Here is a 27,995-nt window from a genome sequence, read left to right on the forward strand (position 1 = left end):
TAGGTCGACGGCGCCATCCATTTCAGCATTTAGCAAAACTTTGTTCCCAAATTTTAGCTTGAGTGTGGTGCGATCCAGTGACCCAGATCCAGTCCCACACACTCACACGCACACACACACACACACACACACACACACACACACACACACACACACAAAGACAAAAACTGTCCTGCAGGAACACATACGTACACGCATGCAAGCACACCCACTTCGGCTGTAATAAGCAGGCTGCATTTCTGAAAGAGGATGACAGCGATTATGTAACACACACACACACACACACACACACACACCTTTTCTGCTCCCCCCCACCCTCCACTCCACCCCCACCCACACACCCACCCACACTGTACTGCCTTTAAATAGAGCTTCTCTCCGGCTGTTCGACCTCGGTGATCACTTCCCCGCAGCCCGTCTTCACAAGTTCTCCTCAACCCGAAACCAAGGTAGATATATCTCCACACACACACACACACACACACACACACACACACACACACACACACACACACACAGTTTTTCACTTTCACTTTGAACTCTATTGGCTTGCTATGAAATCACTCAAAAATGGTTTTAAAACCTTACAAAATCTCCTCCAAGCTGTGTTCTGGTCCCGTGTATTGAACATGCGGCTGCTGCAGGGACACGCTGGACGTCGGCAGACGTCATTTAACGTCTCACAAAGTAGTCGACTCAGCTCTGAACAGTTTTCTGTTGTAGGGCTGCACGATATGCGATAACGATATGACCTGCGATACATAAAACGGTACAACACACACATTGTCCCAGTTTTGGGTGAAACCTGATGTGTGTATTTTTTGTATATCAGAAAAACCTTAAACCTTGCGAGTGCAGGACCTTCGAGAGCCCGAAGCGCTTTCACGTGCATATGAAGAAATCTTCCTGAACTACTGGACACATGTTCATCTTTTTTTATGTGTTTTTTTCAAGTGTTGCAAACATAGAAAAACAACCAAACCTAGTAGAAACGTTTCCATCTTCCAATGTTGCTTTTCAAATGAGTTCAAATCTTATTTCAGTTGTCACTTTCTTCTCGTGTGATTCAGAGGCTTGATGGTGTTTTAATCCTTCAAGGTCTCCTTCCAGACAGCGCCACGACCGATGACTTTAAGGCACCTATCCCTAACCCCTAACCCCTAACCCTTAACCCCTAACCCCTAATCCCTAATCCCTAACCCTTAACCCCAAACCCTAACCACAACCACAACCATTGCCTAATCGACTTCGAGGCAGCGCTGCAACCGTTGACTTCAAGGCACCTAACCCTAACCCTAACCATTGCCTAATCCTAGTGCCTTCGAGGCAGTGCTTCCTGGAAGGAGACGTTGGGGGGGGGGTTTAAAACTCCGATAAACGATCAGATGTTGTTGCAGTCACTTAGCATTAGCCTCACTAGCCTCCAAATTAAAATCAACTGACAATTAACAACTTCGCGTTCTGTTCATTTGGTTTCCAGTTTCTAAAATGGGAGGATTGTTCTTTACTTTTAATACTTTAAGTACGTTTTCCTGATGATACTCATAGGCTTTTACTGAAGGAACATTTTCACTGCAGGACTTTAACTTGTAACAGAGTATGCTATTAGTACTCTTTACTGCAGTAAAGGATCTGAATACTTCTTCCAGGGCTGTCTTTAGTTCTTTCTTTGCAGAGATACAACTGTTAAACTTCCTGCCGTGCACGGATCCTAATTATACTCTCCGAAACGTCACCCCCTTTAGAGTCTCAGAGTCTTCTCTGGGTTTTTTTCTTCCGCTCTCTCAGCCATTCACGCCAGAGCCAACTGCACATGCAGCAGCCGCCCCCCCCCCCCCAACCCCACCCCCTGACCCGCAGATACCAGCCGGCGGTAAAATTAGCCATCAGCCCGACGAGGCTTTGTCCCACACCAGGAGCCGGTGTCGTCTTTCAGAGCGACGTTTTGCGCGCCGAGAGGGAAGAGGAACGGCGTCCGAGAGCGCCGCAGGCGGCTTTAGTTTCACATGCAGAAGCAGAAGTCATTTAATATCACGGAAAGGCTTTGATGGAGGAAAGATCCCGAGCCTTGGTTACCATCAGCGTGACGTTAGAACGTCCATCATTCTCCTACTTTATGGATCGCTTTGTGCTGCTGCAGCCAATGAATTTGCGCTCTGGGGGAATCAATAACCGTTTCTTATACTACCCTAAAATCAAAGCCAGATTGTCCAGATTATTTATTTTGATGATATGACAAAAAAGTGCCCCAAAAAAATTTGAATCAAATCAACGTCGTCTACGGGAAGACAACACAAGGGTCGATTTCACAGAAACCCTGCAGAAGATCTCGTGAGGAGATGAGATATTAAAATGACCACATATCTCATATCTGTATTATCTCTATTGTGTCTTTTTGCAGCCGTCTCTCAGTCGACATGGAGCGTACCTTCATCGCCGTGAAGCCCGATGGCGTCCAGAGAGGACTGATCGGAGAGATCATCAAGCGCTTTGAGACCCGAGGCTTCAAGCTGGTGGCGTCCAAGTTCATGAAGGTAACCGCGGCGACGGGTTATAGTTCAGAGACTCCCAAACAAATCAATAATCTATAATCCACAGACGCACGTAGAGACATACATACACACACACACACACACACACAAATGGACACACAAAAATGGACACACACACACAAATGGACACATACACAGAGACACACACACACAGAGACACACACACACACACACACACACACAGACACACACACACACACACACACACACAAATGGACACACAAAAATGGACACACACACACAAATGGACACAGAGACACACACACACACACAAAAATGGACACACACACACAAATGGACACATACACAGAGACACACACACACACACACACACACACACAAATGGACACACACACACACAAATGGACACACACACACACAGAGACACACACACACACACACAAATGGATACACACACACAAATGGATACACAAAAATGGACACACACACACACAAATGGACACATACACAGAGACACACACACACACACAAAAATGGACACAAACACACAAATGGACACATACACAGAGAGACACACACACACACACACAAATGGACACACACACACACAGAGACACACACACAGACGCACACAGACACACAAACACACACACACACACACACACACACACACACACACACACAGACAGACACACACACACACACACACACACACACACACACACACACACACAGTTAAGATGACAGCTGCTGAATGTTGCAGCTTCTCACACTTCATCACTGTCACACACTCAGTGTAGTTATTCACAGCTGTCATGTGTGTCTGTGTGTGTGTTAATCCCTCAGTGTCCTCTACTGTGTGTGTGTGTGTGTGTGTGTGTGTGTGTGTGTGTGTGTGTGTGTGTGTGTGTGTGTGTGTGTGGAGTGATAGTCGACATGCATGAGGATGAACTCAAACTGAGGTCCAGAGTTCAGATGAAGGAACGCGTTTAAAATGAGAGTTAAGAACAGAAACAACAAGAAGTCATTCACAAAGTTGAGGCAGATCGTTTTATGAATTAGTGACTTTTGGTCAGCTATAGATACTTTGTGGGAAGAGACAAAAGTTCTTCCTGCTCCATTAACCCAAACGTATTACACAAATAACTCCAACACTGGGTGATTTCGGTGTGTATGAATTTGAGAATATACTTTTTTTCATTCATAGTAACTGGACCTTGAGTTAAGAATTTGTTGATAAAAACAACAACAAGGAACCTTGAAACTCCAGTTCTTTATGAGTTTTTAACACATTTATAAACAGTTTAAAACTGTAATTACATATTCACTATGATGACAGCTGTGTTTTCAGTCACTTACAGTAGAAAAATCACTTCACAGAAGAAATTATTACATATTAAACCACTATATTTAACCATATCTTAAGAGGAAATGTCATGTTTTTAAATGTTGTAAAATGATGCAAAACCATCTGAAAACAATCAAAGATGTGCTGTTGTTTAGCATGAATGATCAGAAAACGAGAAGACTCAAGCTAAGTACAAGTACCCCCGAATCCTACATGTTTGAATATTTTCTATATTGTTTTTTTCAGGCCTCTGAGGATTTCATGAAGACCCACTACCTGGACCTGAAGGACATGCCTTTCTATGCTGGACTCTGCAAATACATGTCCTCCGGACCCGTCTTTGCCATGGTAACATACACACGCACACATGCACTCTCTCTCTCTCTCTCTCTCACACACACACACACACACACGCACAAGCACAAGCACACACACACACAAACACACACACACACACACACACACACACAAAGGCAAACATTCCTGCAGGAACACATACGTACACGCATGCAAGCACACCCACTTCAGCTGTTATAAGCAGGCTGCATTTCTGAAAGAGGACGACAGCGATTATGTAACCACACACACACACACACACACACACACACACACACACACACACACACACACACACACACACACACACACACACACACAGAGTCATCTTGAACATCTCTGGCCCTCTGTCACTCAGATATCTTTCTCTTTTTATCTCTCTCTCTCTCTCTTCACACCCTCTGTGTTTTCATGGCCTCTCTCTCTCTCTCTCTCTCTCTCTCTCTCTCTCTCTCTCTCTCTCTCTCTCTCTCTCTCTCTGTCTCCTTTTATGGAGTGGACCCCCGACCGTCTTCAACACTCTCGACAGGTGTTATCACACCGAGCGCTCAGGACCTCAAACAAGATGCTCCTATGATAACAACTGCTCCATCTCACAGGCCCTGTTCAGACCTGGCTTTAACATGAACATTAACATTAACATTAACATGTGTCCTTGGCTGTTTTTAAGCATACAGTGTAAATGATCACCCTGTTCTGTTACCTTTTCTTCTAGCCAACTTTAGTCCAATTTATTACAGCTATTTTCTTTTTTGGAATCATTCTCTGAGTGTCTTTCGTGATACGTCACCAAGAAACAATATATTGTGCAGCCCTGATTGTGGCCATGCATGCTGACGGAGCCCCCGGTGTGTTTCAGGTGTGGGAGGGTCAGAACATTGTGAAGCTGGTCAGGATGATGCTGGGCGAGACCAACCCCGCTGACTCCAAGCCCGGCAGCATCCGTGGAGACCTGTGCATCAACATCGGCAGGTCAGCACGCGCCGAAAACACCAGAGGACACACACCTGTCACACTGTCGGCCAAACTCTCGGCTTTAGGATGAACATACTGGACATTTGAACAAATATCATTTTCAAAAAAGATAGTAACGCAACAATTGTGTACTTAATTTTATGACTTTTTTTGACATGCTATGACTTTTTTCAACATACTATACTCTGACTTTTTCTGACTTTTTGACATGTTATACTATGACTTTTTTGACATACTATACTATAAAGTTTATGACTTTTTTCAACTTACTATGTATGACTTATTTTACTTTTTTCCACATACTATACTATGACTTTTTTTCGACATGTTATACTATGATTTTTTTGACATACTATATTATAACATTTATGACTTTTTCGACATACTATACTATGACTTTTTCGACATACTATACTATGACTTTTTATGACTTTTTTAGACATGCTATGCTATCACTTTTTTTCGAGATGCTATATTATGACTTTTTATGACTTTTTTAAACATGCTATGCTATGACTTTTTTTCGAGATGCTATATTATGACTTTTTATGAAAAAACCCAATATATACTATGGTATGGTTACCTGACCGTCCTTCTCTGTTGTCTCAGGAACATCATCCACGGCAGCGACACCCTGGAGAACGCCAAGCGTGAGGTCGGCCTGTGGTTCAAGGCCGAGGAGTTCGTTGAGTGGACACCCTGCGCCCAGCCCTTCCTGTATGAGTAAACTACAGCCAACTGGACCCCCCAGACACACACCTCCCCCCCCGTCACACCTGTACTCCCTGCAGTTCTTCCTCTGACTTGGTTTTCACTCATCAATTCATAACATGTTGCATTTGTCAATAAAGTTTCATGTTAACAAAATGTTTTCTGTGTCTATTAAAAGTTTGTGTTGTTTTTTTCTGTTTTTTATATTTAGGTATTATCTAAAGCCAAGATTCTAGAAACTAGCAGCTTGTTGAGGCTGTACAGCCTAATTATGACTTTTTGTTATAGTATGGCAAGTGTCACAAAAAGTCTAGAATGTAAAAAAAAGTCATAGTATATTAAGTTGAAAAAAAGTCAAGAAACAACATAGTGTAGTATGTCAAAACTATATGTCAAAACAAATCATAGTATAGTATGTCAAAAAAGTCATAGTACAGTATGTCGAAAAAAAAAGTCAAAAAGTCATATTATAGCATTTCGAAAAAAGTAAGGGTATAGTATGATGAAACGACTCATGAAAAGTCAAAATATTGCATGTCAAAAAAAAGTCCTAAAAAGGTCATAGCAGACTATGTCAAAAAACGTCACAGTATAGTATGTTGACAAAAAGTCATAAAAAAGTCATAGTATAGTATCTCAAAACCAGTCATAAAAAGTCATAGTACAGCATGTCGAAAAAAGTCATAGTAAATAAGTCATAGTATATTATGTCGAAAAAAGTCATAAAAAGTCATAGTATAGCAAGTCGAAACGAGCCATAAAAAGTCATAGCAGAGTATGTCGAAAAAAGTCATAGTATAGCATGTCGAAAAAGAATCAAAGAAGAACTTTTATTGCCACAATATTTACACTTGTGAAATTTGCCTTGGTAAAGATGCATACATAAACAAACAAACATATTAAACATGAATATGAAAGAAATATTAAATAGAGAAAAAGAAATACATTTAAATGAAAAGCTGCATAAGAAAAAAGGCTTGAACGGGCTGAGTGCAAAATTTGCTTAGAATATATATTATGCAAAAGGCAGATGTAAAGTCCCGGATGAAGGTTAGTGCAAGTGTAGTGACTAGGGATGGGGGGGGGGCGTTGTTGGTGAGGCTGACTGCAAAGGGGCAGAAACTGTTTTTGTGGTGTGAGGTTTTGGTCCTGATGGGCCACAGCATCCTGCCAGAGTGGAGGGGTTCAAACAGTTTGTGTCCTGGATGAGAGGAATCGGCTACAATCGGTCCTGCCCGCCTCGGCGTCTTGGGGGCGTACGGGTCCCGGGGCCGTACAGGTCATGGGGCCGTACAGGTCATGGGGCGTACAGGTCCCGGGGCGTACAGGTCCTGGAGGAACCGCAGATTGAAGCCGATCACCTTCTCAGCAGAGCGGTTGATACGCTCCAGTCTGGTCCTGTTGTTAGCAGAGGCAGCAGCGTACCAGGTGGTGATGGAGCAGGTGAGGATGGACTCAGTGATGACAGTGTATTATTATTATAAGTCCATAGTATAGTTTTTATAATAGTTTAGGACAGTATGTTGAAAAAAGTCATAAAAATGTCATAGTTATTAGTATGCCAAAAAAAAGTCATGAAATGACGTATAGTTGAAAAAAGTCATAGTGTAGAATGTAGAAAAAGTCATAAAAAAGTCATAATATAGTATGCCAAAAATAAAAATAAAGCCATTGTATAGTATTTTTTTTTAAAACCCCATAAAAAGTCATAGCATAGCATGTCGAAAAAAGTAATGAAAAGTCATGGTATAGTATGTCAAAAAAAAACAAAGTCATAGTATACTTTAGCATGTCGAAAAAAGTAATAAAAAAGAAATGTTAGTTTGTCAAAACAAATATCAATATCAATACTATATTGATTTACGAGACTAGATATAGTCTTAATTTTGGAAATCATAATATTGTTATTAGGTAACTTTTGTCTTTTGCTGGTTTTAAAGGCCGCATTACAATAAAGTGATGTCATTTCCAGACTTACTAGCGTTTTTATTATTTATTATTATTGTATCCACATTACTCATGATTATTCATCAAAACTCTCACTGTGTTCATATTTCGTGAAACATCTAGAGCTGTACCAATTCCAAATTGTTCTTTACAATGAATTGTCTCACAAATAATTGCGATTAACAATATAATTGGATACATATTTTGGTCAAATCGCTGTAATGTGACCCAGATAATGTAATGACACAAGTAAATAAGAAGTAAATTACATTGTATTGTTTTCTTAAATGAATATGAAATTGAGTATTACCATTACCGACAGTTGTACCCCACAGGACAATTGTTAGCAATTAATTGCAGTTCAACAAAGAAATGGCGAATATGTCCAATAACTGCGATAAAACAAACATGTAATAATTGTTCCAGGCCTATTGTCATTGATGTATTTGGTCAAAAATATTGTGATATCTTTATATCTTTAGCTGCCAGTAGCTCGCAATTCCCGCGTGATCTCGTGAGAATCCAGCTGCCGTGCAAGAGTAAACCATGAGGTACTGAAACTTCCTACTGAAATAAAACATACAACAAGGAAAAACACAATAACTGCAAAACAATCATTTTCTTATTACTCTTTTATTGCATAAAAAATGTAAAGTGAGTCATCTAAATGTAATAATTTCTTCACAATCATGCTGCCAAAAATTGCACAATGTATTAAAAAAGCTTCATGAAAGTTAACATCAGTACATAACTACATTTCTTTTGTCATACACTTACAGTATATAGATGTTTATCTATATATAGATTTTTTCTTCTTTTTTTTTTAAACATTTGTTTAAACGTTTCAATGTGAGATCAGTAAACGTCGGGTTCACAGCACGAACATGTGGACCAAAATGGACAGTTTACAGAAATGACGTCATCAGTGTGGGACACAAACAGATTTAAATCTCAACTCTTTGTATCCAATGACACGTCAAAGAAATAAATACAACTTGCGAGGCTGAGCGAACTAGATTTAGCTTAATGGGAAATTCTCTTTTCTGTTTTTTTGTTGGCTCCGTGTTGCAGGTTTTGAAGGCTAACCGTTACACCTGTGAACACAATTTACAGATCGAGTATGTCTGTAAAAGCAAGAATACACAAGACAAAAGCTTGATTATTTTTTTTAAAAGAGTTCTGTACCAAAGGAAGATCAAATTCAAACAATGTCAACAAACACAAGTCGCCATCAGAACCCGAGAGCCGCCGTGGTTGCTAACGGTTTTCGTCAGGTTCATGAACTATCTTATCATGTCAAGTTAACATTTTCTGTGATCGTTAAACTCATCATATTGTTTTCTTGAACCATCCACAGATTTTTGGAGTTTTAATGTCCGAATCTTGGATCTCAAGACATTAAACTCCCGACACCGATTTAATTATGTCAGGCTTCATTTACACCGTTACGTTTTGGTTTTAAAACAGTTTCATCTCCAATAGAAGAACTAATCTCCACCATTAAAGGACAATGCCAGCGCAAAATGAACCTAGGGGTTAATAACATGTGTACCGAGTCGACCGTTCTCTGGGACATGTTTTCATGCTAATCGAATATGTGTCTAGCTTGAAACAAGCTAGCGCAAACTGCTGATTAGCTTAATGCTATGTTTTCGGGGCACTGGTAGAGTAAAAAGAAATCGCTATTTCTATATGTAAACCGAAGCATTGAGAACTTTGTAAGTGTACAGACAGTGTATTAAAAAGATAGATTATAAAAGACATTACCTTCAGGTATACAGGCAGGCGCCATCTTGGGAAAACAGTCATGGCCAGTCGAACGCCGAACGCAGTAGTAACATAGCTCAAGCACGGTGTCATGACCGTGAACGGTAGAGTCTTTATAATCTCTCTTTTTAATAAACTGTCTGTACTCTCACAAAGTTCTCAATGCTTGGGTTTACATGTAGGGACCCTCATTATGCTACCGTGGAAGTGGGGTGCTATGTTGAGCCTTGTTAGTGGTGTAGAAATAGAGATTTCTTTTTACTTTACCAATTCCCCCGAAAGCCTAGCGTTAAGCTAATCAGCCGTTCACGCTAGCTTGTTTCAAGCTAGAGACACATTAGATTAGCATGAAAACATGTCCCAGAGAACGGTCGACTCGGTACACATCGTTATTAAGCCCTAGGTTCATTTTGCGTCTTTTTTTTGACACCAAAATTCAAAAGGTGTTAAATGAAAACGTTTTGTTATCTCAACATAAAAAAACGAAAAGCAACAACAGCTGATTTTGGATTCCAGACTTATTTAAACATGATTTATGACAGTGTTTTCGTGTGACCACAGCTTACGAATGCACTGCACTTTAGTTACTTTAAAACACAGGTGTCAAAATCGAGGCCCGCTGGCCAAATCCCGCCCCTCGCAGATTTTGAGTCGCCCCCCCCCCAGTTTTTGTAAATTTACCGCTGTGTTTGTTTTGTCACTTTTTCCCATTTTTTTGAAGTTTGTCGCTTTTTCCAAAATGTTGTCACTTTTACTGACGTGTTTGTAAATTGTTTTGCATTTTGTTCTTTGTCAAATATTTTCCAAATTTTTGGCACTTTTCGCCAGGTTCTGTGGCTTTTACTGTCATGTTTGTTGCCATTTCCGTAATTTTTTTCACTTCTTCGACTTCTGATGGATGTGGAACTTTTCTCCTGACTTTTGGGCTTTGTGTCGACCAATACCCTAAGAGAGAAGAATATATGAGACGCAGTCTCAGTCAAAGATATTGGACTTTTGAGATTAAATCAAATAAACTAAAACATGTCTGGCTCTGGATGGGATTCTCATGTTCCAGTGTGGCCCTTTGTGACATTAAGTTAAAACCCAGGAAGTCCTTCCTCCCACTGCTGGCGTACACACATAACATCACAAACTGACAGGGAAGATCGCACAATACAAGGATTTAAATCATCAACTGGTGTCACAGCATCCATCAATCCTTTAAACTCAGTTAACACATCATTTTCGCCTTATACAAAATCTGTCGCAAAAACCGCTGCGTCCAAAATACGACTTCTTCTTCTTCTTTACCGGGGTCACAGACGGTCCGCAGTCAAAATCATTCAGTAAAAACTTTATCAAATGTGGATATATATGATCAATAGATAGCACCATGATACAAATAAGACAGCTGGACATTATTGGAGATTCACGTACAAAAAGACAACAAACACAGACACACACAGAAGTGCATGTAGAGTTTAACACACACAGACACACAGACACACACACACACACACACACACACACACACACACACACACACACACACACACACACACACACACACACACACACACACACAGCGAGTCCTATAATATAGAGGCGAAGTCCCGCCCCTTCCTGTGCAACACAATGGGACCTTATTTAGAAAATGTTTATGTGCGTTAGTGAACAGGTTATGATGAGCATTTGTACATTTAATTAGAATAAAAGTTTAGATAAGAATGTGATTAGCACGGTTAAGGTTGGCACAGATTTAGATTTGTTCTTTAGTGTTTAGTTGTCGAAGCATTCTGAGGCTCAACTGTAACGTTATGTTAACGTTAGCTTACCTGTTCAGAAACGTTAGCCTGTTTATCTGCCTGGGTTCACTCATGTCTGCAGTAAAGTACTGTAAATTCATACATACATTCGCTAACATTTCCAGCTTAGAAAAATTACAACTGAAGAACTGAAAGATGTGCAAATTCTCAAACAGCTACATCATCTTCGCAAGAGCGATCTGACGCTGGATTTTACCGGGTTTTTCAAAATAAGACTTTTCAATAAAAACGGTAACCTTTGGTGCATTTGTCCGTTCGGTTGTTTTGTTCGACGGTGAACAATTGTAATTGCAGTTTATCCGTTTTCAAAGTTAGTTTTTTTTTTTTTTTTACGAATATTTTATGTCATCGGCGAAATTAACACCACTAATCAGATTAATTGTCGCTTACCCTGTAGTTGCCCTGTTAGCGCTGCGTTAACTAGCGCAGTAGTACATTCACTCCAGTACTGTACTGCAGTCCAAATGTTGAGGTACTTGTACTTTACTTGAGTCTTTTCTTATCATGCCACTTTCTTCTTCTCCTCAGCTACATTTTCAGAGAGAAATATTGGACTTTTTACTCCACTACATATAATCTGACAGCAAGGTCAAAGTTATTTTTCTGACAAAGACGACGCTTACGTAAAGACGAATTTTAATAAAACAATTTTCAACCAAACTTGACTCACTTTTGGCTGGTTTTAAACTTGCCACCAAAATGTTGCTGAACAACGGAACAATTTACAACAAACTGCATTTTATAGATGATCTGGCCAGGCTGAATATGATTCTGTAACGAAGCAAACTTTCAGCAACGGCTAAAAGAAAGAAAAAAAACGTAACTGCCCGCTGGTTTTTGTAGCCGTTTTTGTAGTGTCCAAACCACAGCACTCACACGCACATTATCAAAACACACACAACGTTTTAAAATGACTGCTAATCTCAACGTGACATTACACAGCATCCAGTATTATTATTATTATTATTATAATAACGTCAAGAGTTCTGACCCTTGAACACGAACACACAAACACACAAAGATGTTGGGGTTGAAAAAAAAATAATCATCTTACAAAAGTCTTCATCTTGTTTTCTTTTCTTCCCCCAGTTTTTTCTCAGAGGCCCCAAATTCCCCAAAAAACAATACAAAGGACAAGAACTCAACGGCCTGAATAAATCGCTGAGCTTTCAACACAATCTAGAATTTCATGAATTTGTGTGCCTGAACTTTTTTGAGCCACTTTCTTGGCCTGACTGAACACGGAGAGAAAGAACGAGAGGTAAAAACTGTAGTTTTTTAAGGGTAACTTCAGGGTTTTTTCAACTTGGACCCTATTTCACCATGTTTTTGTGTCTAAGTGACTGATGGGAACAATCTTTGACATTGGTCCAGTATTGAGGGAGATTGCTGCTGTCGGCAAAACAAGCTACAATGTAAGTTAATGGGGCAATTGCGTACCTTCAAATAATAAATTATGGAAAGGATTTCTAAGGAGGTTGACCTTTCTGTTAAAGACTAAGATCCTTTATTTAAACATAAAAACATCCGCGAAATTGCGTTCGCTAAACCCACCAGACTCCATATAAATAATAAGTAATTTTAGCATCATAAAATACACTTCACTCAAAGTCGATGGAAACTAAATAAAAGTATGAAAAGCCGTTTTTGGGTCGTCTTTCCATTTTACCAACCATCACAACTCTAGCTGTGGTTGAAATAAACACAGTTTACAGATGTACATGTAAGAATATGCTGGTTCTATACACGCTAAAAGTCCTGATTATTTAAATGGAGTCTGGTGGGTTTAGCGCTAGCGACTTCAGAGCTGTTTCTGGTTGAACAGAACGGTCTTAAAGAGGTTTTTAAAGGTCTATCTCTGTAGGGATCCTTTCCATAATGTTGTCATAAACTATACCAATTTCAAAGACTTTTGTTTCCATCAGTCACTTTGACAGAAAAACATGGGAAAATAAAAGTCTGGGTTGAAAAAAAAAAAACGTAATTACCCTTTAATACGGAGGACGGTGGAAAGTAGAGGTGAATATGTCCCCAAAAAAAGGGGTTTTGACCGAAGCAAAGTGCATCTGTTAGCTTATAACGTGTAACATGTTTAAAGTGTCCAAGGACTACTAAGACTGGTTTAATCACAGTAGATGAGGATGGATTATGGGAGGCCTACTGGTCCTGGGGGGTGAAGAACTCTCCAGAAGACCCGTTGGTTTCGCTTTCAGTCCGTTCAGAGGGGAACGCCCCCCCGTTCACGCTCTCTTCTTTCATCTGAAGGCAGCCTGCAGGAACAGAGACCACAGCTGAGCCACTCCACTTCTCCTACAGAGTGTGTGTGTGTTTGTGTGTGTGTGTGTGTGTGTGTGTGTGTGTGTGTGTGTGTGTGTGTGTGTTTGTGTATGTTTCTGTGTGTCTGTCTGTGTGTTTCTGTGTGCGTGCGTGTGTGCCTGTGTGTGTCTGTGTGTGTTCCAGGTAGTGTACCTGCCCCCCCCTCGGTGTTGGGGCTCTCTGGATCGGCGGAGGACGGCTGGGCCGCCGAGGCAGCAGACGGGGGTGATGGGTAATTGGGCGGCGTCTCGTTCTCGTCTCCTGATAGGCTCCTGGGGACGCCGGTTACCACGGCGCCGGAGAGGCTGATGGGGCGCTTAGCAACGGGCAACTTCCTCTCTGAGAGGAGAAGACGGTAAAGACAGTGAAACAGGCCGCTAGACGCCTCATGTGGAGTTTAAAAAGGATTTGATCAGGGATGGTTTCCTGTCTCTGCCAGGACACCAAAACATATCCACTAAATGAACAAGAGTTCAAAGTTGCCAAATGTTTTTGGAGGGAACCTTACTCTTCTTCTGTCCCTTGTACTGCTGAGACTTCTTCCTCTGTTTGGATGCTGACTGGAAATCTCTGGAGCCTGAAACACAACACACACACACACACACACACACACACACACACACACACACACACACACACACACACACACACACACACACACACACACACACACACACACACACACACACACACATTTTATCTGTCCAACAAAATAAAGGCCTTCGGTGTGTAAAGGCCCTTTTTTATTACACTAATGCAAAACCAACCGTTACTACAAAACAGGCTTCATCGTCAAATAACAACCAAACATCAAAAGATAGAGCAAGAAAAGGAAGAGAAAGTGTGTGTTTATATGTATCTGTGTGTGGGTATGTGTTTGTGCATTATATGTATCTGTGTATGTATTAAATATGTATCTGTGTTTTGGTGTGTCAGAGACTAGTGGAGGGCAGCAATACGCCATAGATGCGTCTAGCTTGCTGGAAACAAGAAGAAGAAGAAGGTGTGTATCTGTGTGTGGGTGTGTGTGTTTATGAGTGTGTGCGTTATATGTATTTGTGTGTGTATTATATCTATTGGTGAGTGTGCATGCGTTCGTGCATGTGTACTGTATGTGTCTGTGTGTGTTTTTGTGTGTGTGTCTGTGTGACTGTGTGTGTGTTAGTGTACCTGTGTGTGCGCGCATGTGTATGTGTGCGTTTGTGTGTGTGCGTATGTATATATCTGTGTATGTGTGTGTGTGTGTGTGTGTGCGCGCACGCGTTTTTGGGTGTGCGTTATATGTATCGGTGTGTGTGTGCGTTTGTGTGTGTGTGTCTGTGTGAGTGTGTTTTTGTGTGTTTGTCTACCTGTGTGTTTGTCTACCTGTGTGTGTGTGTGTGTGTGTTTGTGTACCTGTGTATGTGTGTGTTTCTGTGTATATGTGTGTGTGTGTGTGTACCTGTGTATCTGTGTGTGTGTGTGTGTGTGTTTTGTGTGTGTGTGCGTGTGTTACCCGCAGTGACGGCCGGAGGCTGCAGCTGGTACCCCGTCAGCTGACACCAGCCGACTGGGTACAGGTCTGGAGACTCACAGTCCACCCACTGGTCGTACTCGTCCTCCCAGCCGTCAAAGTGGATCCGGAGCAACCGGTGGACGATGCGGGTCACCGTGGCGACGCAGACCAGCCGGGGCTCCATGAGGTCCACGGCCTCCAGCTTCATGCCGGGGCGGAAACCGTGGTCGGGGACGTCCTGACGGACATCAGCGTTTATTAAAATCACATTAAAAAACTATATAGTGAGTTTTAAGTTTTAAAGCTTACAATTCTCTCAACCAATCAGACTTTATTTATAGAAGACTTTTCATACATGCAAATGTAACACAAAGGGCTTCATACAATATCCCCCTCCAACACACACACACACACATGCACACACACAGACACGCACGCATGCACGCACGCACACACGTACACACACAAAACACACACACACACAGACGCATGTACACACACAGACACATGCATGCTCGCACACTAACACACACACACACACACACTCACTCAGACACACACATACACACACAGACACACAAGCATGTGCACACACACACACAGACACAAAGATACATAGACACACACTCAGACACATGCATGCATGCACGCACGCAAACAAACACACACGCATTCAGACACATGCATTCACGCACGCAAACAAACACACACGCATTCAGACACATGCATGCATGCACGCACGCAAACACACATGCACACAGACACACAAGCATGTGCACACACACAGACACACACGCGCACACACACAGACACATGCATGCACGCACGCAAACAAACACACACACAGACACACAAGCATGTGCACACACACACACACACACACTCAGACACATGCATGCACGCACACAAACAAACACACATGCACACAGACACACAAGCATGTGCACACACACAGACACACACGCACACACTCAGACACATGCATGCATGCACGCAAACAAACACACATGCACACAGACACACAAGCATGTGCACACACACACACACACACTCAGACACATGCATGCACGCACGCAAACACACATGCACACAGACACACAAGCATGTGCACACACACAGACACACACGCACACACTCAGACACATGCATGCACGCACGCAAACAAACACACATGCATGCACGCACGCAAACAAACACACATGCACACAGACACACAAGCATGTGCACACACACAGACACACACGCACACACTCAGACACATGCATGCACGCATGCAAACAAACACGCACACAGACACACAAGCATGTGCACACACACAAACACACACACACTCAGACACATGCATGCATGCACGCAAACAAACACACATGCACACAGACACACAAGCATGTGCACAGACGCAAACAGACACGCAAACAGACACACACACACACACACACACACACACACACACACACACACACACACACACCTTGTTGAAGAGGTTGACCGGCGCCGCCACCGACCGGCTCTCCTTCAGATACTCGAACCATCTGAAGGGCAGACTGCTGTAACCTGACGCAGACACAAACAACAGACTCCGATTCATCCACAGCCACTAACATGGCACCGCAGGGTCCTAAATAAGACTTGTTGGACCCTGTAGGTTTATTCAAACTTGACTTGAACTTTGAAGGAAAAATGGTTTGAAAGTATTTTGTCAAATCAGAAAAAGGAAACAAACAACAATAAAACCGGATTCATTCATGGTTCTGCGTTAGCGCTGCGAGGCGTCAGCGGTCACCTCTGGGGGGCGTCAGCTCGATGTCGTTGATCTCGCAGAAGCCAGCGGGGAAGATGGAGGGAGAGGTGGAGTGATAGCAGAACCAGTCCGAACCGTCGGCCGCCTCCGAACCGTCGATACCGATCATCAGGTACCCGTCTGCCAGAACCTGGGGGGGGGGGCAGGAATGCACACATAAATCAGGGTTTCTGCAGGTTTTACCAAGTAAAAAATGGTTGGATTCTTTACTTTAAACTCAGAACTCAAATACATTTTCCACACGTTGCCCTAATCCTCTTGCGTACTACCACACCCTCCCATTGTAGAAATATGTTATTAACAAAATATGTGTATATATGTGTGCTCGTTGCAAAAGAGCTGTGTTAGTCACTGAGGAAGTGGTTAAAAGTACTCCGGGTGACCTCTGATGCACAGAAAGTTGAGCTTAAGTCATAAAAATAGTTTAGGCTTTTATGGTGTAGAGGTGCATTGTGTGAAGGGAGGGGGGGGGTTCCAGGCACGTCCAGCTGGGAGGAGGCCTCGGGGAAGACCCAGGACTAGGTGGAGGGATTATATCTCCAACCTGGCCCGGGAACACCTCGGGATCCCCCAGTCGGAGCTGGTTAATGTACCTCAGGAAAGAGAAGTTTGGGGTCCCCTGCTGGAGCTGCTCCCCCCATGACCCGATAGCGGATAAGCGGACGAAGATGGATGGATGGATGGATGGATGGACAAACAAACACGTGACAGCGTGTTGATCCACTGATTCTGCTCCTCACCTTCCTGACTGTGGCCGTGCAGATGGCCGACAGGTTCAGAGGGTCGATGGCTTCCAGCTTCATCCCGTCTTCAAACCACGAGCCGCTCTGATCCACCTCCTTCACCTGCAGAGGTACACACATCAAACTCTCCTTCACCTGCACAGGTACACACATCAAACTCTCCTTCACCTGCCCAGGTACACACATCAAACTCTCCTTCACCTGCCCAGGTACACACATCAAACTCTCCTTCACCTGCACAGGTACACACATCAACCTCTTCTTCACCTGCACAGGTACACACATCAAACTCACCTGCACAGGCACACACATCAAACTCTCCTTCACCTGCACAGGTACACACTTCAAACTCTTTTTCAATTGCACAGGTACACACATCAAACTCTCCTTCACCTGCACAGGTGAAGGATGATGAGGCGGGGTGATTGCAAGCTAATAGTGCATAGACTGATTTTGACTCACATTTGTTGCTTTTTTACAAACAGACAAACAGAAAGATGTTTTCACAGTTCTCACCTTGGCAAACAGCTGTCCTGGAGCGTCCGTCTGCGCGCTCAGCTTCTTGGACACATCTGGAAACACAGATTCATCTTCATCATCACATCGCAGTCTGCACATTCATCTGTTGCTGCCGTAAAGTCAGCGTTTTATATTAGAGGAAGGTCTGACTAGTCCACACAGCGTTCCTGGTACCAATGTAAAATAGTCTTAAGAAGGAACTTCTTTTGGTGGAACATTTGTTTTAGTCGTGCAACAGAAAACTCTGATTGGACAGATAGTCTAGCTAGCTGTCTGGATTTACCCTGCAGAGATCTGAGGAGCAGTTAACCATAGTCCTCACAAATCCACCGGAGGTTAGAACGCTCAAACTCAAGGCCCGCGGGCAAAATCCGGGGCCCCTCTCTGATTTTGATCCGGCCCGCACATCAATGTCCCCGAGTACGTGTCCCCCTATGGGTACTCTGGAGGACTGCAGGGGGTACGTGTCTCCCTAGGGTTACTCTGGAGTACTGCAGGGGGTACGTGTCCCCTGAGGGGGTACTTTGGAGGACTGCAGGGGGTATGTGTCCCCCTAGGGGTACTCTGGAGGACTGCAGTGGGTACGTGTCCCCCTAGGGGTACTCTGGAGGACTGCAGGGGGCACATGTCCCCCTAGGGGTACCTTGGAGGACTGCATGGGGTATGTGTCCCCCTAGGGGTACTCTGGAGGACTGCAGGGGGTACGTGTCCCCCTAGAGGTACTCTGGAGGACTGCAGGGGGTACGTGACATTGTTTGCAAAATGTTTTTCAGTTCTAAGGCTGTAGTTATTTAGTATAAGTTTTTATTGTTTTTTTGGAAGTTTGTGTCTCTTTTTTCGAAGTTCTTGTTACTATTTTCGACCTATTCTTGCCTTACTTCCTTCTTTCTACTGTGTTTTTCCAAGGTTTTTTCTCCTTTTTCCATCAGCATCTAAATGTTTTCCAGGTCCAAGGCTGTAGTTTAGTAAATCCATCGCTGACATCGCTGTATTCTTCCTCTGTTTTTCTACCAAAAATTATTCGCACTGGTTACATGGCTTAAAACGTTATGGAAAAAAAAGCTTGAGAACCAGTGTTCTAGTTGAACGCTGAAGTTAACCCACGCACCGGAGCGTTTGAAGCGGTGTCCGATGGAGCGAGACCAGCCGATGCTGTGGATCAGCGGGCTGTACATGTGACACCAGAAGTCGTCGGAACCGTCGTCGCACTCTTCGTACACCAGACGCAGGCGGCCGCCGATCACCTGGAACCGCACCCAGCAACAGCACTCAGATCCTTTACTGCAGTAAAAGTACTAATACCACACTGTAAAAATACTCTGTTACAAGCAAAAGTCCTGCAGTGAAAATGTTAGTTCAGTAAAAGTCTGTTAGTATCATTAGGAATCATCTACAGCTGGAACAAATGAATGTAGTGGAGTAACTAAAGTAACTAGTAACTAAAGCTGGAACAGATGAATGTAGCGGAGTAACTAAAGTAACTAGTAACTAAAGCTGTAACAGATGAATGTAGCGGAGTAACTAAAGTAACTAGTAACTAAAAATGGAACAGATGAATGTAGTGGAGTAACTAAAGTAACTAGTAACTAAAGCTGGAACAGATGAATGTAGCGGAGTAACTAAAGTAACTAGTAACTAAAAATGGAACAGATGAATGTAGTGGAGTAACTAAAGTAACTAGTAACTAAAGCTGGAACAGATGAATGTAGTGGAGTAACTAAAGTAACTAGTAACTAAAGCTGGAACAGATGAATGTAGCGGAGTAACTAAAGTAACTAGTAACTAAAGCTGGAACAGATGAATGTAGCGGAGTAACTAAAGTAACTAGTAACTAAAAATGGAACAGATGAATGTAGCGGAGTAACTAAAGTAACTAGTAACTAAAGCTGGAACAGATGAATGTAGTGGAGTAACTAAAGTAACTAGTAACTAAAGCTGGAACAGATGTATTAAAGTGTTCAGGTCTGCTGCTTTCAGTGTTCTGCTAAAGTACAACAAACTGCCTGTTGAGTTTAAAACTAATGAAAGGAAATCATTTCCAACTTTCTTTTATTGAACAAATTTAGCAATGGATTGAAGATAAGTTCCCCCCCCCCCAATAATCAACTGGTCTTTTTCCGAAGTTTTTGGTTTGCTTTTTCTGACATTTTTGCCGCTGATTTTAACCTTTTTTGTTGCTTATTTTACTTTTTTGTTTTGTTTTTGTCGCCTCATTAAAAATGAAAAAGTCTCTCAGTGTCTTTCGCAATGCGCTTATTGCGGCAGTTGTTATTGCGATAAAAAAAGAAGAAGCGATATATCGTGCAGCCCTATGGTAAATACTCTCTGTGTGAGTGTCGTACCTGTTCCACCAGAGCCACCCGCGTCCGACACAGGTGAGTCTTATCCACCACCTCCACCCGCATCTGCTTCTTGAAGGGAACCTGCATGCTGTCCTGCACCTGGGCAACCAGAGCCACAACTGTTCATACTAGCTAGAAGGAATACACACTCAAGAACATTTCTCTTCTTACAGGTACACTTTTTAATATGTTCTCTTAAGAGTACAGCATTGTCTTTTTAGAGGCCAGAACTGTACCTTTTGAATAATTTCAGGGCAATAATAAAATAAAATACTATTTCACTTCTTCCGTATGTGTGTGTGCGTGTCTGTGTCTTTGTGTGCATGTCTAAATAAATTGTCTTTCAAAAGGCTACCTCTCTCTGCAACAAGCATTTGGACCCTTTTGTTTTCAGCTACGGCCAGATGGTATGCAAAATTATGCACGTGTGCATGTGTGTGCGTGTCTGTCTCTGTGTGTGCGTGCGTGTGACCTTGGAGGGGAAGTCTGGCGGCAGCGTTTTGGATCCCGTCAGTCTTTTGATGAGGAACGTCTTCCAGTTGGTGAACCTGTGCAGGATGGCTGCGGACACACACACACACACACACGTGTTAAAGAAACAATTTGCACATCCAACAATCTCTCTTGGAAAATATGTTGAAGAAAACTAACCTTTCGGTCCCTATCGCAAAAAAAAAAAAAAAAAAAAAAAAAGGCACAATGTAACTTCATGTTCACTTTGTTCAATAAACGTTAGAGATGATTTCCTTTCATCAGTTTTAAATTCAACAGACAGTTTGTTTGTATTTTAGCAGAGCACTGAAAGCAGCAGAACTGAGAACACTTTAATATCTGTTTATTTCTCGCAAAGTTATATAAGAGCTGCGGCAAATTGACATCTTCTCTCCGACCAAGCTGATGTGTGTTTTGGGAACTCAGATGCAAAGTGTGCCGAGCAGAGAAGAGGTTTGAATCGGCTGTGTTAAGTTGCGCTTTTTCCAAAAGACATGTTTCACATTAAAAGCTCTGCATGTACAGTGAGGAAAATAAGTATTTGAACACCCTGCTATTTTGCAAGATCTCCCACTTAGATATCATGGAGGGGTCTGAAATTGTCATCATAGGTGCATGTCCACTGTGAGAGACATAATCTAAAAAAATAAAAATCCAGAAATCACAATGTATGATTTTTTAACTATTTATTTGTATGATACAGCTGCAAATAAGTATTTGAACACCTGAGAAAATCAATGTTAATATTTGGTACAGTAGCCTTTGTTTGCAAGTACAGAGGTCAAACGTTTCCTGTAGTTTTTCACCAGGTTTGCACACACTGCAGGAGGGATTTTGGCCCACTCCTCCACACAGATCTTCTCTAGATCAGTCGGGTTTCTGGGCTGTCGCTGAGAAACACAGAGTTTGAGCTCCCTCCAAAGATTCTCTATTGGGTTTAGGTCTGGAGACTGGCTAGGCCACGCTAGCCCCTTGATATGCTTCTTACAGAGCCACTCCTTGGTTATCCTGGCTGTGCTTCGGGTCATTGTCATGTTGGAAGACCCAGCCTCGACCCATCTTCAATGCTCTAACTGAGGGAAGGAGGTTGTTCCCCAAAATCTCGCAATACATGGCCCCGGTCATCCTCTCCTTAATACAGTGCAGTCGCCCTGTCCCATGTGCAGAAAAACACCCCCAATGCATGATGCTACCACCCCCATGCTTCACAGTAGGGATGGTGTTCTTGGGATGGTACTCATCATTCTTCTTCCTCCAAACACAGTTAGTGGAATTATGACCAAAAAGTTCTATTTTGGTCTCATCTGACCACATGACTTTCTCCCACGACTCCTCTGTATCATCCAAATGGTCATTGGCAAACTTAAGACAGGCCTTGACATGTGCTGGTTTAAGCAGGGGAACCTTCCGTGCCATGCATGATTTCAAACCATGACGTCTTAGTGTATTACCAACAGTAACCTTGGAAACGGTGGTCCCATCTCTTTTCAGGTCATTGACCAGCTCCTCCCGTGTAGTTCTGGGCTGATTTCTCACCTTTCTTAGGATCATTGAGACCCCACGAGGTGAGATCTTGCATGGAGCCCCAGTCCGAGGGAGATTGACAGTCATGTTTAGCTTCTTCCATTTTCTAATGATTGCTCCAACAGTGGACCTTTTTTCACCAAGCTGCTTGGCAATTTCCGCGTAGCCCTTTCCAGCCTTGTGGAGGTGTACAATTTTGTCTCTAGTGTCTTTGGACAGCTTTTTGGTCTTGGCGATGTTAGTAGTTGGATTCTTACTGATTGTATGGGGTGGACAGGTGTCTTTATGCAGCTAACAACCTCAAACAGGTACATCTAATTTAGGATAATAAATGGAGTGGAGGTGGACATTTTAAAGGCAGACTAACAGGTCTTTGAGGGTCAGAATTTTAGCTGATAGACAGGTGTTCAAATACTTATTTGCAGCTGTATCATACAAATAAATAGTTAAAAAATTATATATTGTGATTTCTGGATTTTTTTTTTAGATTATGTCTCTCACAGTGGACATGCACCTACAATGACAATTTCAGACCCCTCCATGATTTCCAAGTGGGAGAACTTGCAAAATAGCAGGGTGTTCAAATACTTATTTTCCTCACTGTATGTGAAACACACACAGGGACTTTTATTGTGAAGAGACCAGACAAAACGTATTGTCGGTGTCACTGCTGTTCCCTGGAACTTTGTGCTCTTTTTCACTTTTGCGGGGGACATTAGGAGTCGACCGATACCAGTTTTTCAAGGCCAACACCAATAGCGATTACTAGTAGTTAATGGAACCAATATTTGGACCCGATATGCATTTACAAAAAATGTTTTAAAATTTTAAGTTGAAATGCTTTCAGCAATTATTTCATAAAACTGAATCTTAAGTAAAAAAAACACAGATACAGATAATCTGCAAATTACAAAGGCCAGTTACCAATTATCAGCCAGGCCGATAATTGGTCGATCCCTCTACAACACATTTCCTCGGGTCCTCTCTCCTCCCGTGGTTTCCTCGTCTCTCCCTGTGAGGGAGGGACTGAGACGCGAGGAAGGGAGGCATGTGGAGGACCCAATTAAAGGGCGACGAGACGCACCGGACATCTACTCCGACGGACACAAAGTGACGAGTTTTGTCTCTTACTCTGAGGGGGGACCAGAGGTTTCCCCCCCGCGGCGCACCAGCCGACCGGGTGGATGTCCGGCACGCACAGGTTCAGCCAGAAATCTCTGGTGGAGTCGCTGTCGAAACCCTCGTACCGCATCAAGGCCTTAAAACCTGCGCACGCACGCACGCACGCACGCACGCACGCACGCACACACGCACACACACACACACACACACACACACACACACACACACACACACACACACACACACACACACACACACACACACACACACACACACACACACACCATCATAAGTGATCCATCTGAGTGGTTTTGTTAACGTTAAAGTCAAGAGAAGTTAGAAATGAAGGCCTCTTATGAGCCAGTTTCAGATAAAATCCTGCAGCTCCATAGTAAGCTTTATCTGTGATCACTTTTATTTTGAAAGAACACTGTAAAAACTATCTAGGGGCTATCCTTTCAATAGATTCAAATTCTGGTGTTTGGCAATTTATGGTAAAATGTATGAAAATAGGTGAAAATATATAGGACGTGAATACAGAAACCAGTGGTGCGTACCGGCCAGTTTGATGATGCCGGCGATCCAGTAGACCTTCATGGGCAGAGCGCTGTCCGTGTTGGGGACTTCCACGCGGACGCCTTCGCTGATGTCGCCCCACGACTTCCCCATCGGGACCTGGACAACAACAACAACAAGAACAACCTGTCACAGAGCTTCACCGCAGACACACGAAGAGATGTGTTTGCCCTAAAAACAGGGACGGATCCAGTGTTGAGATCAGTTCAAGGACTGTGTAATCTGATGCGTCATTGAAGGCATTCAGATTCTAAATCAACATGTGAATGCTGCGCAGCGTTGTGGTCAGCGTTGTTGTCAGCGTTGTGGTCAGCGTTGTTGTCAGCGTTGTGTTCAGCGTTGTTGTCAGCGTTGTTGTCGCCGTTGTGGTCAGCGTTGTTGTCAGCGTTGTTGTCAGCGTTGTTGTCAGCGTTGTGTTCAGCGTTGTTGTCGGCGTTGTTGTCGGCGTTGTGGTCAGTGTTGTTGTTAGCGTTGTTGTGAAAGTTGTTGTTAGCGTTGTTGTCAGTGTTGTTGTCAGCGTTGTTGTCAGCGTTGTTGTGAAAGTTGTTGTTAGCGTTGTTGTCAGTGTTGTTGTCAGCGTTGTTGTCAGCGTTGTTGTGAAAGTTGTTGTTAGCGTTGTTGTCAGTGTTGTTGTTAGCGTTGTGGTCAGCGTTGTTGTTAGCGTTGTTGTCAGCGTTGTTGTCAGTGTTGTTGTTAGCGTTGTGGTCAGCGTTGTTGTTAGCGTTGTTGTCAGCGTTGTGGTCAGCGTTGTGGTCAGCGTTGTGGTCAGTGTTGTTGTCAGCGTTGTTGTCAGCGTTGTTGTCAGCGTTGTTGTCAGCGTTGTGGTCAGCATTGTTGTCAGCATTGTAGTCAGCGTTGTCATTAGCTTTGTTGTTAGCGTTGTTGTCAGCGTTGTGGTAAGCGTTGTTGTCAGCGTTGTGGTCAGCGTTGTTGTTAGCGTTGTGGTCAGCGTTGTTGTTAGCATTGTTGTTAGCGTTGTTGTCAGCGTTGTTGTCAGCGTTGTTGTCAGCGTTGTGGTCAGCGTTGTGGTCAGCGTTGCGGTCAGCGTTGTTGTCAGCGTTGTTGTCAGCGTTGTTGTCAGCGTTGTTGTCAGCGTTGTTGTCAGCGTTGTTGTTAGCATTGTTGTCAGCGTTGTGGTCAGCGTTGTCATTAGCGATGTCGTTAGCGTTGTCGTTAGCGTTGTTGTCAGCGTTGTGGTCAGCGTTGTGGTCAGCGTTGTGGTCAGCGTTGTGGTCAGCGTTGTGGTCAGCGTTGTTGTCAGCGTTTTGTTGTCAGCGTTGTTCTTAGTGTTGTGGTCAGCTTTGTTGTCAGCGTTGTTGTTAGCGTTGTGGTCAGCGTCGTCGTCAGTGTTGTCGTTAGCGTTGTGGTCAGCGTTGTTGTTAGCGTTGTAGGAGTCTTACAGCAAAGAGCCTTTGATTGTTTTTAGCTTTGTGCTCCACACTCTTCTTTATTCTTCCTCTTTACCGAGTTGCATAATAACAAATATTTGTGCGTGTGTATGTGTGTGCGTGTGTGCGTGTGTGCGTGTGTCTGTGTGTCTCATTGTGTGTGTGTGTCTGTGTGTGTCTTTGTGTGTTTGTGTCCCTGTGTGTTTGTCTGTGCGTGTGTGTTTGTGTGTATCCCTGTGTGTGTGTGTGTGTCTGTGTGTGTCTTTGCGTGTTTGTGTCCCTGTGTGTTTGTCTGTGCGTGTGTGTGTGTCTGTGTGTTTGTCTGTGCGTGTTCGTGTGTGTGTATCCCTGTGTGTGTGTTTGTGCGTGTGTGTCCGTCTGTGTGTGTGTGTGTGTGTGTGTGTGTGTGTGTGTGTGTGTGTGTGTGTGTGTGTGTGTGTGTGTGTGTGTGTGTGTGTGTTGCACCCACGTGTTTGAAGCAGCTGACCGGTGCTCCTGCCACATCTCCGTCTCCAAGGTAACGACCCCAGTCGAACACCTCCACAGTAACTGCACACACACACACACACACACACACACACACACACACAGGGATTAAAGTCACAAACATACCATAAAAAACTGAAATATAATAAATAAATAATATATAATAAATTCTGAAGAAAAAACTGGAATATTCTCTGAGATTAAAGCCACAAATGTATAGATTAGAGACAAATCACGGGACCATATCGCGTCATTTTGCAAGGTTGGATAAACCTCATACCACCACAAACGCCGCCGTGTCCCCTCCCCATCCAAAGGGACCTTAAAGTAAAGCCAGAGTTAGCCAGACATTTTAAGGGCCACTTATAGTAATGTAAAAAACCCTGAACCAACAAGGTGTTACTCCGTCTCTCAGCTGCGAGCCCATTGGTTAATTCAGAAGAAACCATTTGGACGAGCTGATAGCTGATTGGTTAAAGCATTGGGAGGACTCACGGCTCTTCTTGACCGCGCTCTGCTGGCTGGCTTGGTGCTGAGCGTAGGCAGCCAGTTTGGTCATCAGAGGCTGTTTCTGCAGAACCTTGGCCTTCTTAGTGGGAGGCTTCCCCTTTAAGACGCAGACACACAGAAAGAGACAGGTCAGACTTCCCCTTTAAGACGCAGACACACAGACAGAGACAGGTCAGACTTCCCCTTTAAGACGCAGACACACAGACAGAGACAGGTCAGACTTCCCCTTTAAGACGCAGACACACAGACAGAGACAGGTCAGACTTCCCCTTTAAGACGCAGACACACAGACAGAGACAGGTCAGACTTCCCCTTTAAGAGGCAGACGCACAGACAGAGACAGGTCAGACTTCCCCTTTAAGAGGAAGACACACAGACAGAGACAGGTCAGACTTCCCCTTTAAGACACAGACAGAGACAGGTCAGACTTCCCCTTTAAGATACAGACAGAGACAGGTCAGACTTCCCCTTTAAGACGCAGACACACAGACAGAGACAGGTCAGACTTCCCCTTTAAGACGCAGACACACAGACATAGACAGGTCAGACTTCCCCTTTAAGACGCAGACACACAGACAGAGACAGGTCAGACTTCCCCTTTAAGACGCAAACACAGACAGAGACAGGTCAGACTTCCCCTTTAAGAGGAAGACACACAGACAGAGACAGATCAGACTTCCCCTTTAAGACACAGACAGAGACAGGTCAGACTTCCCCTTTAAGACACAGACACACAGACAGAGACAGGTCAGACTTCCCCTTTAAGACACAGACAGAGACAGGTCAGACTTCCCCTTTAAGACACAGACACACAGACAGAGACAGGTCAGACTTCCCCTTTAGGAGGCAGACACACACACACACACAGACAGAGACAGGTCAGACTTCCCCTTTAAGATGCTGAAACGCAGACAGAGACAAGTCAGACTTCCCCTTTAAGACGCAGACACACAGACAGACTTCCCCTTTAAGATGCAGACACACAGACAGAGACAGGTCAGACTTCCCCTTTAAGATGCAGACACGCAGACAGAGACAAGTCAGACTTCCCCTTTAAGACGCAGACACACAGACAGAGACTTTAAATAACAGACATACTAAGAACATTCTGTTTCAGCAGATTAAATAAAAGAGACCTTCAGAGCCCTATTTTAACGATCTAATCGCACGGCGTGAAGCGCCTGGTGCAGGTGTGTTTAGGGTTGTGTACGAATCCAGTTTTGCAAGTTTGACAGCAGAAAAAAGGCTCCGTGTGCCGGGCGCCTGGTCCTAAAGG

The 27,995-nt window shown here is 43.4% G+C and overlaps 2 protein-coding genes across 4 annotated transcripts in view; one reads left to right on the forward strand and one right to left on the reverse strand.

Annotated features, from left to right (window-relative positions):
* Positions 1 to 341: 341 nt before the first annotated feature.
* On the forward strand, positions 342 to 5,941 carry LOC114569211 (nucleoside diphosphate kinase A). Its single transcript, XM_028599014.1, has 5 exons — positions 342 to 449; positions 2,402 to 2,534; positions 4,108 to 4,209; positions 5,057 to 5,169; positions 5,782 to 5,941. Exons 2-5 carry the CDS (start codon positions 2,418 to 2,420, stop codon positions 5,897 to 5,899), a joined length of 450 nt encoding a protein of 149 aa, XP_028454815.1. The 5' UTR covers positions 342 to 449; positions 2,402 to 2,417; the 3' UTR covers positions 5,900 to 5,941.
* Positions 5,942 to 13,220: 7,279 nt separating this feature from the next.
* The window catches only part of LOC114569190 (MBT domain-containing protein 1), a 23,041-nt gene continuing 8,266 nt past the window's right edge, over positions 13,221 to 27,995 (reverse strand). The window contains exons 4-18 of one of the 3 annotated variants that reach the window (XM_028598983.1): positions 26,705 to 26,816; positions 26,193 to 26,272; positions 24,317 to 24,434; positions 23,769 to 23,903; positions 21,094 to 21,182; positions 20,622 to 20,714; positions 19,388 to 19,523; positions 18,277 to 18,332; positions 17,758 to 17,862; positions 17,000 to 17,147; positions 16,688 to 16,770; positions 15,217 to 15,454; positions 14,230 to 14,298; positions 13,875 to 14,060; positions 13,221 to 13,675 (exon numbers count right to left, since the gene is read on the reverse strand). In XM_028598983.1, the coding sequence (XP_028454784.1) occupies positions 13,563 to 13,675; positions 13,875 to 14,060; positions 14,230 to 14,298; positions 15,217 to 15,454; positions 16,688 to 16,770; positions 17,000 to 17,147; positions 17,758 to 17,862; positions 18,277 to 18,332; positions 19,388 to 19,523; positions 20,622 to 20,714; positions 21,094 to 21,182; positions 23,769 to 23,903; positions 24,317 to 24,434; positions 26,193 to 26,272; positions 26,705 to 26,816 (1,761 nt within the window). In that variant the 3' untranslated portion in view covers positions 13,221 to 13,562. Of the gene's footprint in view, positions 13,676 to 13,874; positions 14,061 to 14,229; positions 14,299 to 15,216; positions 15,455 to 16,687; positions 16,771 to 16,999; positions 17,148 to 17,757; positions 17,863 to 18,276; positions 18,333 to 19,387; positions 19,524 to 20,621; positions 20,721 to 21,093; positions 21,183 to 23,768; positions 23,904 to 24,316; positions 24,435 to 26,192; positions 26,273 to 26,704; positions 26,817 to 27,995 lie in introns of all 3 variants that reach the window. The other 2 variants (XM_028598982.1, XM_028598984.1) reach the window with 2 other exon arrangements.

The sequence above is a fragment of the Perca flavescens genome, chromosome 15 (genome assembly GCF_004354835.1).
Source record: "Perca flavescens isolate YP-PL-M2 chromosome 15, PFLA_1.0, whole genome shotgun sequence".
Taxonomy (NCBI): domain Eukaryota; kingdom Metazoa; phylum Chordata; class Actinopteri; order Perciformes; family Percidae; genus Perca; species Perca flavescens.

Coding starts and splice junctions, on each gene's coding strand:
- LOC114569211 (XM_028599014.1), top strand. CDS start 2,418: ATGGAGCGTACCTTCATCGCCGTGAAGCCCGATGGCGTCCAGAGAGGA. Junction 2,535..4,107: donor TGGCGTCCAAGTTCATGAAG/GTAACCGCGGCG, acceptor TGTTTTTTTCAG/GCCTCTGAGGATTTCATGAA. Junction 5,170..5,781: donor CTGTGCATCAACATCGGCAG/GTCAGCACGCGC, acceptor CTGTTGTCTCAG/GAACATCATCCACGGCAGCG.